The 15302-nt window shown below is 49.1% G+C and overlaps 2 protein-coding genes across 3 annotated transcripts in view; one reads left to right on the forward strand and one right to left on the reverse strand.

Annotated features, from left to right (window-relative positions):
- MTERF4 (mitochondrial transcription termination factor 4) overlaps positions 1 to 4289 on the forward strand; it is a 4617-nt gene extending 328 nt beyond the window's left edge. Inside the window, exons 2-5 of one of the 2 annotated variants that reach the window (XM_014546739.1) lie at positions 965 to 1463; positions 2913 to 3097; positions 3698 to 3972; positions 4009 to 4289. In XM_014546739.1, coding sequence (XP_014402225.1) covers positions 965 to 1463; positions 2913 to 3097; positions 3698 to 3972; positions 4009 to 4036 — 987 coding nt within the window. In that variant the 3' untranslated portion in view covers positions 4037 to 4289. Of the gene's footprint in view, positions 1 to 964; positions 1464 to 2912; positions 3098 to 3697 lie in introns of both variants that reach the window. The other variant, XM_005857697.2, reaches the window with a different exon arrangement.
- Positions 4290 to 4429: 140 nt separating this feature from the next.
- SNED1 (sushi, nidogen and EGF-like domains 1) overlaps positions 4430 to 15302 on the reverse strand; it is a gene marked incomplete at its 5' end in the record, with an annotated part of 44926 nt that continues 34053 nt past the window's right edge. Inside the window, 5 exons of the mRNA XM_014547187.1 lie at positions 4430 to 8019; positions 9459 to 9502; positions 10760 to 10843; positions 14278 to 14365; positions 14836 to 14952. Of these exons, the coding sequence (XP_014402673.1) occupies positions 9466 to 9502; positions 10760 to 10843; positions 14278 to 14365; positions 14836 to 14952 (326 nt within the window). The remainder of the gene's footprint in view (positions 8020 to 9458; positions 9503 to 10759; positions 10844 to 14277; positions 14366 to 14835; positions 14953 to 15302) is intronic.

The following is a 15302-nucleotide window of genomic DNA, read 5'->3' on the forward strand; positions in this document are numbered from 1 at the left end:
GCGGCAGCCGCTGGACCGGTGGCCGGGAAGGAGGGGAAGCCGGGAGCGGCGACTTACTGCCGGGTCCTCGGCGGGAAGGCGGGGCTGCCCGGTGACGTGCTTGGTTTGCTCTGCGGAAGCGGGAACCGCGGAAGGTTTTGAAGCAAAGGAGCTATTCTGTATGCGAGTTGGCTGGCAGGATGCGTATATACAACAGGGTTGCTTTGCGGAATGTATGTTGCTACGTGAATCTGGAGACGAGTATGAGATCCAGATTTCAGGAGTGGGTACCAGCTCGGCCCCCCAGAGTTGGCACGAAAATTGTTTTAAACTAAAGACATTTGAGATTCAGCAGATGCAGGAAGAAGCGTCGTCGGATTTTCTCTCACCACAAAGCAGAAAATTCTGGGAGTGAGGCCGCCATAGATCCTCTCTCCTAGGGAGTTAGTGGCCATGAAGGAAAAAAAAAAGTGGACCACTTGCATCTGTGTAGACAAACACTATGGCAGACTTGCCTATCTCCCGTTGTTCCCCTGGAAACCCATTTGTGCTTCTTAAGTTATTAGCCCCTACCTTTAGCCACCTAGGGAGCTAGCTGCCTCTTTGGTTAGGTTCCATATACATACTAAGAAACTTTGAGGCTTTTTTTCTTCTGTTAATCTGACTAAATGTGTAGGCCCCCAGGCACTGAACCTTAGCAGATAAGAGGAAAAGCCCTCCTCTAAACGTAACCAGGTGGCCTTTAACTAGTTCTCCCTGCCCCCCCTGCCCCTGTCCTCTCAGTTGTGGCAGCAGAAGCTAATAGGGACTGTTTGACTCTGTTCTCTGTGTGTGAACCTCTTCTAGGTTTTTAAAGTTCAGATATGGTTTTGCAGATTTCTTACAAAATCGGTTATGTTTGTGTGGGACTCTGCTCACCAACCCTGTGGGTTCCCATTACATGGAGTGGTGAGGGAGTGACTCCCTTTTGTATTACATTTTACAGGTCTTGGATTGGCATCGCCTGATCCCCCTCTCCTGGGCCAGCATCTCGAGGCAGACGCCTCATTTTGGAGAACAGAAAAGGGCAACGGCTTCCTTGCTGCGTAAACTGACCACAGGCTCCAGTGGAGGGGCCCTTAAGGGGTTACCCCATGTCCAACCCAGAAAGTATGTGCAGGAACTAGAGTGCAGCACAAGCCTTACTCAGTGCCTCCTTGAGAAGCAGAGGGCTCCTGTGGATGGAGGGTCTTCGGAGCGAGAGGAGGTCATCAGTTCCCTCCTGGACATGGGTTTCACTGATGTCCATATCCAAGAATTGCTCAGTATACAACCAAGTCCCCACCCTCAACAGTTGCTGGCTATCATCTCAAAGTTAATACTCTTGGGTGTGAATCCAGAGCCTGTGTGCGTGGCCTTGAAGAAAAGTCCCCAATTATTGAAACTGCCTATAATGCATATGGAGAAGCGCTCCAGTTACCTTCGAAAGCTTGGGATTGGAGAAGGTACAAAGTGTGGATTCTGTATATAGTGCTGAGTCATTCTGAGCTGGAATACAAATAGCCTAGGTGAGATGGGTTTAGGGAGGTTTCTGGGAGAAAGTTCTTGAAAGGAATGTGTGATTTGGTTTGGAGGTGAGGCAGCAGGCATTGCAGGAAGGAAGGGGGAATTGAATGACAGGCAGGGACTCTTGTCTGGATTGCTCACCTTGGGGACTCAGCATCTAGAACAGTGGTGGGCACATGATGCATGCTCAGCAGGTGGATGTTAATCTGTGATGTTGTGTAAGTGGGCATTTGTAACCTTTGATGTTTAAATAACTGGATGTGGACTTAATGCTTTGTATCTGTATGATGTAAAGCCAGAGACTTACAGAGTCCCTTGTAAAGACTGGATCCCAGCTGGGTGTCTTGACATACTGTGGAACATGAGATCTTACCAGATTCCTGGGAAGCTGGTGGAGTGGCTGTCTCCTGCAGACACTATCCTCACCCCCATCAGGTTTTATGCCTCCAGGATCCTAGAAGTTCATTGGATCTCTTTATGGGCCTCTGGAGAAGGGGGGATAGGGGCCCATGAGGGTCTCCAATTTGACCACAGGAGTTCCACTATTTTATATATTTTTTATTAATTTAATTTTTTATTTTATTTTATTTTATAGTGTAATCTGATAGGCCAAACTTAATGCCTTATGCACTGTTACATAAATTGGCAAGCTCAACACAGCTTTAAGCTGCAAAGATAAAGTCTAAATTTCTGAAAGTCATTCCTGACCATTTTATCAAGGCAGTGACTAACTCAACTGTTAGGAAGATTTTAATTAACAGTTTGAGTAAGTGATTTTAAGTTTCTAGGTGCTAATTTCTCCCCAACTGTCCATAGGAAACTATATATTCTAGGGCAGTCTCGATTTATACATTTATCCTAATACGGTTAATAGGGCCTCTTTCACTTAAAGTGCCCCAGTTTGGGTAAAACATATGGTCTTCTCACTAACTTGGAATCAGTAGTTGTGGCTGTGCATTGTTGTTACCCCACTAAGTATTGTCATGGATCATCTTCCCATGACTTTTACTATGGAAGGAACCTCAGCCCAAAGCCCCCACTTGGGGGACACTACTATCCCATCTTACTGTCTGACTTTTCCAGTCAGTCCTTGGGAAATTCTTTTCTAGGTGAGGAGGGCAGAAGGAGACCTAGAATATGAAGTACGCACCTGTCAGCTGGGAAGCCAGAAGGAGGCAGGAATGCCAGGGAGGGAGGGAGGGTTGTCCAGTCTGAGGAATGAGAGCATCAGCGGAGTGATGGGCTGTTCTGGTTTCCCACTTCCATGGTGCTGGTGGAAGACCTCGGAGGCTGGCACCCATTTGGGGGGTGTCCGTGTTCATTTTGAAATGCTGGCTTGACTTGGGCACAGCTAGCTCCTTTTCTGAAATATCCTTTGTGTTCTACAGGGAAACTAAAGAGGGTGCTTCACTGTTGCCCCGAAATTTTCACCATGCATCAGCGGGACATTGACCGCATCGTCAAGGTGCTCAGGGAGAAGTGCCTTTTCACGGTTCAGCAAGTGGCTGAGATTTTGCACAGATGTCCCTATGTTCTTCGGGAGGACCCGGGGGAGCTGGAATACAAATTCCAGGTGAGAGTGGCAGAGTGACTGGAGGACCCACAGCGGACTCTGGAATGTAGCAGGGTCAGCTCTGTGGGTAAGAAGCATGGGATACCCCCTGGCCAAAGAACCTGGTTTTGGTTCTTTCACGTCCGTACAGGTGAGGTGGATTCTGCAGCTTTTCTGTATTAACGGTGAGTAACCCTGCCCCATTCTCAGAGTCCGAGTGGGGCCTCTGTTTGAAATAGCTAATTTAGAAATAGGTAAACCTTCCTATCTTTAGAGCCTGTTTTGCATGTTGATATCAGAAATGACTATGACACCTGTCCTAATTTTTTTGGTAAACAGTTATGATGACTTAGGTCAAATCTCTAGATGTTTCCTGATTCATTGTTTTCTTCCCCCATCTAAAGAGAAATAGAACTCCCGCTCTTTATTTCCTGCAACAAGAATTTGAAAATGCTTTGAAACTTGTCAGCCATCCATCATGCAGATGTGGGTGTCAGAGGGTGCCCTGTCTTGTTGGTTAGGTGCGCTTCCTGAATGCTTTTGCACAGTTCGAGTTTGCTGTGACTGTGGAAGAACAGGTCTGAGGACCCTCCCTGAATCCTAACCTGCCTGTGTCTCCAGTATGCCTACTTTAGGATGGGGGTGAATCACTCGGATATGGTGAGGACCGACTTCCTGCAGTACTCCATCACCAAGATCAGGCAGAGACACACGTTCCTGGAGCGCCTAGGACGGTACCAGACCCCGGATAAGAAGGGGCAGACACAGATCCTCAACCCTCTTGTCAAGGACATTCTCAGAGTTTCAGAAGCTGAGTTTCTGTCCAGGACGGCCTATTCTACTGCTGAGGAGTTTGAAGTTTTTAAGAAGCTCCTGGCTCGGGAGGAGGAAGAGGAGTCTGAGAGCCACATGTCTGGTGATGAAAGCAGTAGTGAGGAGGAGGAGGATGAGGAGCTGTGATACAAGGCCCAAAGACATTACAGGATGTTTTAGTTCTCTCAGAGCTTTTGGAGCTTCACGTCCTTGGACCTTCTCAGGCTATTTTTCATTCTAAAACTAGTGTTTTGATGAAAAATTATTATAGATCACCTGAGAAGTAGGTCAGACTTAGTTGGAGGTTGGTTAGTTTGATTTGTTGTCAGGTCTCTGGGGAGAGCCCTGCTCCATCGAAAATAAAGACTGTCAGCAGTTGGAATTGGGAACTCAGTGCATCAAAATTTGGCTTTATTTTCTCTGTCATAGCTGTGGGTGATGTTCCATGACAGTGTGGGGGACAAGGATCCTTCTTCTGGTTCTAGTCATTTTACATTTCCTTCTAGTGGTAAGGATACAATTATGAGAATGCAGGGAGGCTTTAGTACATCATAGCACTTTATTTTATGAAAACAAGTAGCAGGTTTTCCACAAAAATACTCATGTTTTTAATCTAAAAATATTACTTCATAGTTGCATTCAGTGTACAGCAGAGTAGAGGGAAGTGGGTCAGTTTGGCTTCATTTTGTACAGGTTCTTCCTGCCAGCACAGTGCTGGGCACTTCTCTCTCTTGTGAGGAGCAGGCCCTGGCTCTGACCTCAGGGAATTTGGCTTTCATGCCTGCTCATGGCCAGCGGGTCATGTCAGGGCCTGATGTCTCTAGCAGGCAGCAGTGCTGACCTGGGGCATGCCAGAACAGAAGGAGCCATGGGGCAGATACAGTCAGGCATCCCCCATCCTTTTAGGGGGCTTTGGAGGCCAGAGGAGAAGAGCACGTGAACACAGCCAGGGGCCAAGGGTCTGGTGGTTGTGCAATCCAGGAGCTCTCCGTGACACCCAGGGGGAGGAAGTCCCCTAGGGAACCCAGTAGGTCTAAGCAGTGACTTGAAGCATTGGGTCAGAGGCCCAGACCTGAGGGCATGAGCTCTATGATAGGGGGTGGTGGGGGGGAAGGGTGGGTACATCCTAGGATGTTCTGGGTACCCCTTCTTTGGGCTAATGCTGCAGAGAAGAATTTTGGTGATGTGACCAGAGTGTAGGCTGGCAGCACTTAGAACCTTTAGGCTCCCAGCTCTTTCCTGCAGACCATGTGAGAATCCTGTCAGGCCCTGTTCTCACCCGAGGCCATCCTGACCAGGGAACATCTGGGGACATTTTTGGTTGTTAGGACCAGGAGAAGGAGCAGTTGGGACCCAGTGGGTTGAGGCCAGGGCTGCTGTCAAATGCCCTGCTGTGCACAGGACAGTCGCACAGAATGACCAGCCCTAATGTCTCTGGCTGAGGTGAAGAAACAGCTCTCAGGCCTGGGCCCGCAAAATATGACCGTATTGGCTCATGAGAACCTCTGGTTTTAAATGGGCTTACATTTGTTGTATTTATTTTATTTAAAAGGAAAGTAAATCGTTTTTAAAGAGAGTTCCTTTCCCTGTGCTCTGGATTGCAGTTGGCTGACTTGAGCTTTATTTTACAAGGGAATTCAGTGCTGAATCAAAACAATCGTGCTTTTGCTTTCTCTTGGCTCCGGGACTGCAGAGAGAGGCACTGTGTGCAAAAACAAGTAGCTCAGGGAACCTCTGGACATGTGAGCCAGACATCTGTGGCCCTGGCTGGCCAGCGGGAGGTGGTCCAGCTAAAGGAAGGTGCTGGAGCTCGGTGACACGAAGTGGCCCTTGCCTGCTGAACTCCCTGGTGGCGAGTAGCTCCATTTCCTCAGTGACAGCCATGTGCAGTGGGGAAAGGGGACATTCTGTCTTTACTGCCTTTCTTGGCCAGAGACAACATTTTTGAAAAAGAAAATACTTCACCACATGCCAGTGTTTTCACTTACTCTCCATTTTGTGGTGTCCGAGTGACCAGCATGTTCCCTGGAGCCTACAGTGTGGTTTTTGTGCCCAGTTAGGAGACACAGTGGAACCCTAAATCCCAAATCTACGCCTAATTGGATGGTCAGGTCACCCAGCCTGGTCAGCAGGTGGCTAACTCTGCAACTCAAGGTCGCTCCCCTGTGATTTTGGCACAGAAGTAAATGTTGATGCCCTGACAATTTCTGATCCATTATCATTAATTTCTTTGGGTGGACATTGAGTATTTTCAAGGAAGAAGAGTTTTACGAAGGAGCCATGTGGAAGCTCGTTTGGAGTGTTTCAAGGATGATTTGTAATTTCCTTTAGTGTCAGGAAGTCTTTGTACTAGATATTTAATTTGTACAACATCAAAATGGGCTAATTGTAAGACCACACGGCACTAAGCCCAGAATTCAGTAGACTTGTAAAAACAAATGCTTCTGAGCTAAAATCGAGCACGTCTGCCTCATGGCTGAGGGGCTTGAGGTCATTAACATGGTCACAGAAAGTTTCATCTGCTTTTCCAGTGATGCCACTTGGTCTTGTCATTTGCTGGTGATGCTGTAGCTTATGTGGACACACAGTGACAGGTCGCAGTGCCGCAGCAGGAGTCAGCGGCATGTGTTCATGGTCATGGTTTTCTCCTTTCACCCAGGGTTGGAGCCCCTTGATGGAGCTTGTGCCTTCAGATGGCCCTGAGACTGGGAGCGCAGTAGAGATTTCTGGAAATGACTAATCCTCCTTTCTGAAAATGACAAGTATACTACACAGACACATGTACACACAACTTTAATAAAAAAAAACCCACTCTAAAATATACTCTAACTCTTTAAAAAATGTTTTGTAAAGATGAGAGGAAGGAGCTCTTCCTATGGCTGCAAAACTGACTTGGGCAGTGTCAGTGAAGACACACCAGGGCTCTGGTTCCAGTTGGGTCGGCTGTTAAAGTGCCCAGCAGGTGGAGGTGGGCTGGCTTCTGTAGTGGCCTCACTTGCAGGGAGGAAAGCTGTTCAGAAGGCTCTGGAATGCGGTGTGGCGATGATGTGCAATGCTGGGAGCTGTTTAGTGTGGAGATGGTGCTTGCTGCCTGGTAGTCTGAAACTGTGTTGCCTGAGTCTTGGATTAAAAGGATCTTAAACATTGTTTGGCCTCGCCCGCCCCAGATGCCTGTCTTCATTACTCAGACCTGTAAGGAGGCGCCCTGGCTACCGCCAAGTGCCTTCCCAAACAGGGTTTGTGTAGCAATTCCATGACACTCGGGTGGGTCTTTGGTGCCATGCTGTGACTTGTCGTCTGGGATGGCTTTCTCTGCATCAGGCCGAAGCCTGAGTGGGGTTAGCCACATATGGTCAAGGGGAAGTGGCCCCCAATTTTGTAAATCAAGTTTTATTGGAACAGCCTCACCGGACTAGGCACATGTCAATGGCTGTTTTTGTGCACAAGCGCAGGGCTAAGTTGTTGCCACAGAGACCATCCAGTCGACAAAGTCAAAGATATTTCCTGCCTGACCCTTTCTGGGAAAAGTGGTAGACTAAAAGTGTCTAAACTCCAGCTTAGTATGATATGAACATTTTCTCTTTCAAAATCTGCTGGTTGGTGGATGGATCACTCACTAGCCTTCACCTCCCTCCGAAAATGACCTGCTGGGGAGGTGAGCCTGCTTCCCTGTGCCCCTCATCAGTCTGCCCTCCTTGCCTCCCAGTCCCACCCTCTGCTCTGCAGGTTGTCGATGGCAGCTCCTCCTCGTTTTGGCTCTTGGGTCTCAAAGGGAGAATTCTTTCTCTGATTTAGAATCTGGAACTAGTTTCTGGATGTTGCTGAGGCTTTATCCAGTGTTCTCCGCACGTGGTGGCTGCTCGTCAGCGATGCAGGCCACCCTGGAGAAACTTCCAGCCCTGTGCTGGAGGCAGTGTGGGACTAGGAGGTGTCTGACCTAGAGGACCTCCCTGGCTGGACCCGTCTGGCCATCTGTCTTCTAGAGGCCAGAGGAGCGAAGCCACAGAGGGGACAGACTCCAGCCAGGACCTTGTCACTCAGGGTGTTCTTGTCAATTCAATTTAGACCTCATCTTCCAGGGCTTTAGAAACTTGTGAGGTTGATGGATTATAGCAAGAATGTCCAGAATCCTTTGAAGAAAAAAAAAGGGGGGGGGCATGAGGAGAATGGTACCCTTATCTCTGAGACGGTGACTTCTCATCTCGCTTAGTGCCTTCGGTCGCTGCCCAGGCCCCATGTTGCCACATCAGAACTGTGAGGTCCTTGCCCTCTAACATGGCCGTACACAGGGTGGGGCAGGTTTGTTGAGGACTGACCATGTCCCCTGGGGTAGGGGCCTTTCAGCAGCATCACAGGCCGCTCCCCCATTCGGTGATGCCCTTGATCTTTCCTTGCAGGCATGCTGCCCCATTACTCTGGGTTGAAATGAGTTCTTATGTGGTGGCTTTGGTGTATGACTGTGTCTGTGTATTTCTGTGTCCTGTTGGTTCGTGTTTTCTCCATTGTTTCAAGAATTAGTATTGTAAAAGCCAGTGGAGGGTTTCTGATTTGTTTTTAGAGAAATGGATTTGTTGAGCAACTTTTTAAAAAATATATTATCCTTTCAGGCGACTTATTACAATATAAATATTTGAAACCCAAATCATATTTGTGGGTTCTTGATCTCAGTACTGAATTGCTTGCAGGGCTTGGAGTATGTGTTTTGGATACGCATGTCTTTGGAGCCTGCGGTGGGGGGTGATGCCTTTGAGTGACTTCACATCTGATGGGACGGCAGCTGGAGGCCATGGTTCTCTCATGGCACTTCCCAACTGCAGATCCCTGCCTGGGTAGTGTGAGCTCACAACTGCAAGGCTCTTTTGCTTCTGGTTGTTGGTAAAGGTCTCTGAATAACATTCCTCAGCCATATTGTGACCATGGCTTGTGTGAAGCTGCGTGTACCCGGAGCACCTCCCTCTCCTACCACATCGGCAGTGGGCTATTTGGCTCATTGATGGAGTGAGAGCAGTGAGCTGTCCCAGGCCACCAAGTGACATCATGTTGACAAGAACCTGTGGTCAGTGGGAAGCTCGGTATCTTTCAAATGACTGTGAAGACTTGGGCCGCTTACATGTGGGGAGGTGGAGCCCCAATAGGGTTTGGGAAATGTTAGGTGAAATCAAAGTCAGGAAGCTTCTTTCATCTCAAGGTTTCTGAATGCTCCTAAGCACTCTCTCAGTGACAGAGTCTTTAGGACCTCCCAGAAGTTGTGACTAAGACCCCACACCCTGTTTTTTCTTTCAATAGATGGCCATTTACAGGGTCTGGAAAGCACTCCCTTAAATCCCCAGCCCCTAGCATTCCTGTGTCCCCCACCCTGTTTCTTGGTTCCCTTGAGACAAAGCAGTTTGTCTTCCCTGCAGAGAGCTTCATTTCTACCTGAAGACGTATCTGTCACAGGTTTGTCTACTGGGAGGCCTTATGTACTCTTTTTCTCACCCAGCTCCCTCGGAATTCTGAAGCCTGGTCTAGGCTTTCTAACAAGAGCCTCCCTGTAGCTCTCCTAGCTGCTGCGAATGTAAGTACGTACCTAGTACCTACGCTGTCTTCAGTGTTGCACTGTTACTTTGTTTCCTGAAAGAAATAGAGAAGGTGGTTTATGAAAAGAAACTGTGGATCTGTGACCTTGTGGTACCCTCCACCCAGCCGCCTGCTGCCACCCCCTTTTCTTTAGCTCACACACCAGTGTGCCTGATGCCAAGGATAGCATTTCAGTCTGTATGCCCCTTCCCACTCAACTGAATGGCTGGGTGATTCGTGCAGCATAAAGGGGGGCGGGGTAAGGGGGGCAGTGGGGAGTCTGACCTACCGACGGGGAGACAAGGACACACTCGCACCAGCAGCAGCCTTTGTGAATTGTCATCCTGTTTTTCCTGAACACTGATGCAGACCCAGTGTGTGTGGTTATTGGGGGTCTGTGAAGACTGTGCCTAGGCTCTTTTGAAAGCATGTGATGTACTCAGTACTTTATGTAATAACTAGAGGCCCGGTGCATGAAATTCGTGCACTGCGGGGGGGTTATCCCTCAGCCCAGCCTGCACCCTCTTCAATCTGGGACATCCCTTTCACAATCCGGGACTGCTGGCTCCCAACCGCTCGCCTGCCTGCCTGATTGCCCCTAACTGCTTCTGCCTGCCATCCTGATCACCTCCTAACCACTTCCCTGCCGGCCTGGTCCCCCCCAACAGCCCTCCCTCCCCTGCAGGCCTGGTTGCCTCCAACTGCCCTCCCCTGCAGGCCTGGTCCCCCCCAACTGCCCTCTCCTGCTGGCCTAGTCGCCCCTAACTGCCCTCCCCTGCTGGCCTGGTCTCCCCTAACTGCCTTCCCCTGCTGGCCTGATCGCCTACAACTGCCCTGCCCTGCAGGCCATCTTGTGCAAAGATGTGATGGTCAATTTGCATATTACCTCTTTATTATATAGGATTATTGTGACTACCTTGAGCCCTTTAGGGAAGGAACCTAGGTGTGAGAGGGTAAAAAGTAAATGGAGACTTGCTGTATTTGCAGTTATGTACCTGGGCCTGTCCTAATGCTTCCCATTTTGAGCACCAGATACTGAGTGCACATGCATGACCAGAGTCACCCCTCACAGCCCCAGCACCACCCTGTGACCTACTCTAGCACTACCCTGTGACCTCCCACAGCACCCACCCTCTGACCACCCCAGCACCCACCATGCCTAGCTCCTCCTGTCTGGGGTGCTCACATGCACTCTGGGCAGATATACAGCCTGGCTCAGCCCCAGGCCTGTTGTATCCACAGTGCTTAGTCCCCTTGCCCGTGGCCCTGTGAGCCACAGCAGGACAAGCAGGGCCTCCTCCTGAGACGCACCTGCTTGGGGTTTTCTTGATGCTTGTGCTCTCACAGCTCTCTTTGAAGCAGATATCCTGGTGTACCTTGTAGACTCGTTTATACCTGTCACAAGAAAGCTCCATCAAGGCAGGAACTGGAGCAGAATGGTGCCCAGCTGGTTCACCTAGGCTACATGGAGACCAGATAACCGTGCAGGTGTTTGAGGGAAAGGCCATTATTTTCTTAATAAAACTTTACCTTATAGGGGCATATTGAAATGTCCCACATAAAAGTCATGTAATTTTTAAAATTAACTTTACTAAGGCATAGTTTACATAAAATAAGACACACCCATTTTAAGTACATTTTGAGGAGTGTTGACAGTTATATGATATTAAGAGAGAAAATGTGAAATTTAAAGGACATATCTTGCTTGAGGCAGGCCACTTGGCCCAGTGGCCTTGAGATGCTATGACCCACTTCTCCATTGATGGGCAGTTCACTGTGAGAAACCTTGGAGATGCAGGCATTAGATGTGAACAGCGTGGAACAGGAGAGCTGACTTCATGCTCTACCTAGCCTGTCTCTGGAACTTAAGCCTCAGTTTTGTGTAAAATGGGAATAATTCATATTACCTCTCTCACAGGTTTATAGATGACAATGAATGGAAAGGACTTTGGTTCTTTTTAAAACTCTCAAACATCACACCTGTGAAAGAGAGATCCAGGGAGTTGGATGGGCACAGCTCCAGCTCATGTGCTCAGTCTAGGACAGTGGTCAGCAAACTGCGGCCCCTTGAGTGTGGCTCTTCCACAAAATACCACGTGCGGGCGCGCACGTACAGTGCGATTGAAACTTCGTGGCCACACTCAAGGGGCCAAAGAGCCGCATGTGGCTCGCAAGCCGCAGTTTGCCGACCAATCGTCTAGGAGAGCCATTGGGAGTTAAGGCCTTTGGTAAGACTTCCAGCCATCAGGGAGTAACAGGATCAGGAACTACCTCCCAATGCAAACAACCAGAGAACTGGACAGAATATAAGAAGTAACTTTTTTCCAGATATTAGAAAACAGAGCAAGACTATGATCCCTGAGAGAAGGGAAATGAATGAGATGAGTCCTGTGGTCACCCTGGAACTCATTCTGGAGATACTTTTTGGACTTCGTGTCAGGTCAGGGGTTCCAAGCAGTGGTTGCAAGTTGAAACAGAGTGGAGTTGGGAAGACAGAGGCAGTGGGACCGTGTGGGGTGGAGCACTGGAGAGGAGGGAGCCATGCAGTGGAAGAGAGCCAGAGTGGAGAGATCTTGCTCAATAAGAGGCCATTATATAAAAATAAAAACCCCAGTAAGGCCATGCCTTAGTAGTGGGGCAGAATTAATCCCAGAACAAAGCTGGTGCTAAAGCCACCCTTAGCAAGCCTCAAAAGAATCAAAGTCAAAATAACTGCCTTGCAGAAAAAAAACAAACCCAACATTCTTGAAAAGAGTACAAAAAAATATTTAAAAATCCAGCACGCAGTAATAAAGTTTACAACATCCAGCATCCAACAAAAATTACAAGACATTCAAAGAATTGGACAAAGAATCGAGAAACTCATAAATAGGCAAAAATAATTGATTAGAAAAACACCTAGAAATGGGAGCAGTGACAGAAACAGCAGAAAAGGCCTTAAACATCTATGATAAATTTTGTTCCACATGTTCAGTGGTCTAAAGGAAAAACGTAAACGTAATGAGAGACATGGAGGATCTAAGAAAGAATTAAGTGGGACTTCTGAAGAAAATGGAAATTTTGCCAACTGGATTAGTGGTCGGTAAGACACTGCAGGAGGAAAGGTCAGTGAACTTGAAGGCATAGCAGTAGGATCTATCTAAAATGAATAGAGAAAAAGACGGGGGTGGGGAGGGGTGGAGAAATGAAAGGAGCCTCAGTGACCTATGGGACAACATCAGTCTAATACATGCATAAGTGGAATTCCAGAAGGAGAGGAGAGAAGTGGAGGAACAGAAAAATATTTTAAAGAAATAATGGCCAAAATGTTGCAAATCTGATGAAAGCTAAAAACCCAGAGATACAAGAAGCTTAATAAACTCCAAAGAGTAAACACACACACACACAACCACACGAAAGCACATCATAGGTAAGTTTCCTGAAACCAGTAATAAAGAGAAAACAGAAGCAGCCACAGGGAGTTTGGGGACATATTTCATAGTCTTCTTATCTGAAACCAGGCAAGGCAGAAGACAAAGGAAGGACCTACCTCTTTAGAGTAAGGAAAGAAAAAAAATGTCAACCAAGAATTTTGTATTTAGCAACTTTATCCTTAAAAAATGAAGGTGAAGTAAAAACCTTTTTAGGAGCAGAGAGAATTCATTGCTAGCAGACCTACACTGTAGGGGTGACTGCCGGAAATGGCGGACATGCAGGTAAATACAAAAGATTTTGCTCTCAACATTTTAAAATATATTGTTGAGAGGAAAACAACGTTTTGCAGCTTGGAGCATGGTGGAAGTAAAAGTCTGACATCAGTAGTCAGAACTGAGGGGAAGTAGAGGCAAGTCTTCCCTTAGATAAAGGGATACTGTGATGAGCATATTGTTAATCTCTAGATCCACTAAAATTTAAACCAAAGAAGTATAACCAATGAGCCAACAGGAGAGGTAAAACAGGATCTTAAGAAATAATCCAGAAGTAGGCAGGAAAAGAGAAAAAGGTAACAAGATGAGATGGAACATAGAAAACAAGTAGCAATGTGGTAGATTTAAACCAATCACATAAGTCATTATGTTAAAATGTGGTCTGGTTCCTGCAGTGAAAACCAAGGCTGTGAGCCTGGGCGTAAAGCAGACCCGACCCTGAGGAAGTGGTGGGGTGGGGAGATTCTGGCAGGAGCGGAGCTCTCCTAGTCAGGCCCCCGGGAGCTGGTGGCTGCTATGGCTTTGGATGGCCATTCCCCAGACCCCAAGTCGAAGGCCTTTCAACGCAGATCCCAAGTCCCAGTGCAGCTCAGAACTTCCTTTGTCTAACACACCTATGCTCTCTGTGGATGGCTGTCTCCCTCTGGATGGAAGGAGCCGCGGGCAGGGCGAGGGCTTGTCCTGTTCACTGCATGTGCCAAGGGTTAGAGCTGTGCCTGGTTCCCAGATGTGCTCATATGTATTGGCTGACTAACCAGATTGTGAGTGGGACCCAGAGTCACAGAGTGTGAGCAAGAAAGGTCCTAAGAGGCGAGCAAGGCCACATCACCACTTTGTGGCAGAGCCGACTCCAGCTCTCACAGGCTGCTGTTTAGTTTTCCGGGGCTCCATGGCAGAGAGGACCCTGCTGTCCAGGGAAGGGGGCTAATGCCGCCCGAAGGGTCCAGAGCCAGGGTGTCAGGGTTCCAGAACTCCTGTGCCTCTGCTCCCTGCTGCATGGACTCAGACAAGTTGTTCAGCCTTTCTGCCTCAGTTTCCTAATTTGTCATATGGCAGGAACAGGTGGTCAAAACAAGCCTCTGTGGGGTGAGCTGGACTTTGTGGAAACACTTCGGAGGTCAGGGACAGAGGGAAGAAACTTACACGTGGTGGCAGACACCTCCTTCCCAGACTGGCAGGGACTTGGTCTCCGAGAACAGGCGCGTGCAGGGCTGGGGCTGCTTTTTACAGGCTGCAGAGCACAAAAGAGGCCGAGGCTCACCGTGGCTCGGGCCCTGGCTGCCCTCTCCAGCACCCTTGGGAGACCCACACCCGGCTGGGGTCCTTGGAGCCTGCAGGCTGGTTCCTCTCAGGGCTTACTCCAAAAGTCTTCTGAGGGAGGCCTGTGACCCTTTTTCCTCCCACCACCTTTGGCCCCTGAGCCAAAAATAGCCCCCCCAGCCACCTCTCACTGTGGGGGTGGCTGTCGCTCTGTGTTCCTTACTTTCTGGCTGTCCCCAGATCCCCCACTTATCCAGGCTGCACCTTTTGGCCTGGCACTCTGGGGCTGTGAGCAGCCCAGTGATTCATTGCCTGCCACCTCCGTGCCCGGACACCTGGAAGTCTGGGCACTTCATGGCAAACCCACCCTGGCCCAGCAGTCTCAGCCCAGCCTGCTGTAACAGGCATCTCAAGGCCAGGCCTGAACGGGCCCTGACTTACCAAGCTCGCAGCGCCTGCCTTTGAACCCTGGGCTGCAGTCACAGCTGTGGGTGTCCACGCCTGGCACGCAGGTGCCTCCGTTCTGACAGGGGTTTTCTGTACAGTTCCCAGGGGTGTCTGCAAACAGGTCATGAGTGGTTAGTCTCTAGGACCCCAGAGGAAGGCCTGCTGGCATTGCCACATTGTGGTCCCGTTTCAGGTGGTCAGAGAGATGCTTGGCTCTGACCCCATTACCTTGAGGGCCAGGGTCCAAACAGTGCTTCTGCTGGGACCCTCAGTGCTGAGCCCTCCGTGGCGGAGGAGCCTCGAGTCACTGCTTAGATTATGGTCGGGCACTGGTGGTCTCAGGAGAGACTCCTGGCTCTGCCCTAGCCTGTGCTTCCACCCCCTTCTCTCCGGATGGAGGACTGTGCTGGGGACAGTCTAGGCCCGGTGTGGCCCAGTGTCAGCAGGGGCCCTGCTGGCCC

This window comes from Myotis brandtii, unplaced genomic scaffold, assembly GCF_000412655.1.
Source record: "Myotis brandtii unplaced genomic scaffold, ASM41265v1 scaffold112, whole genome shotgun sequence".
Taxonomy (NCBI): domain Eukaryota; kingdom Metazoa; phylum Chordata; class Mammalia; order Chiroptera; family Vespertilionidae; genus Myotis; species Myotis brandtii.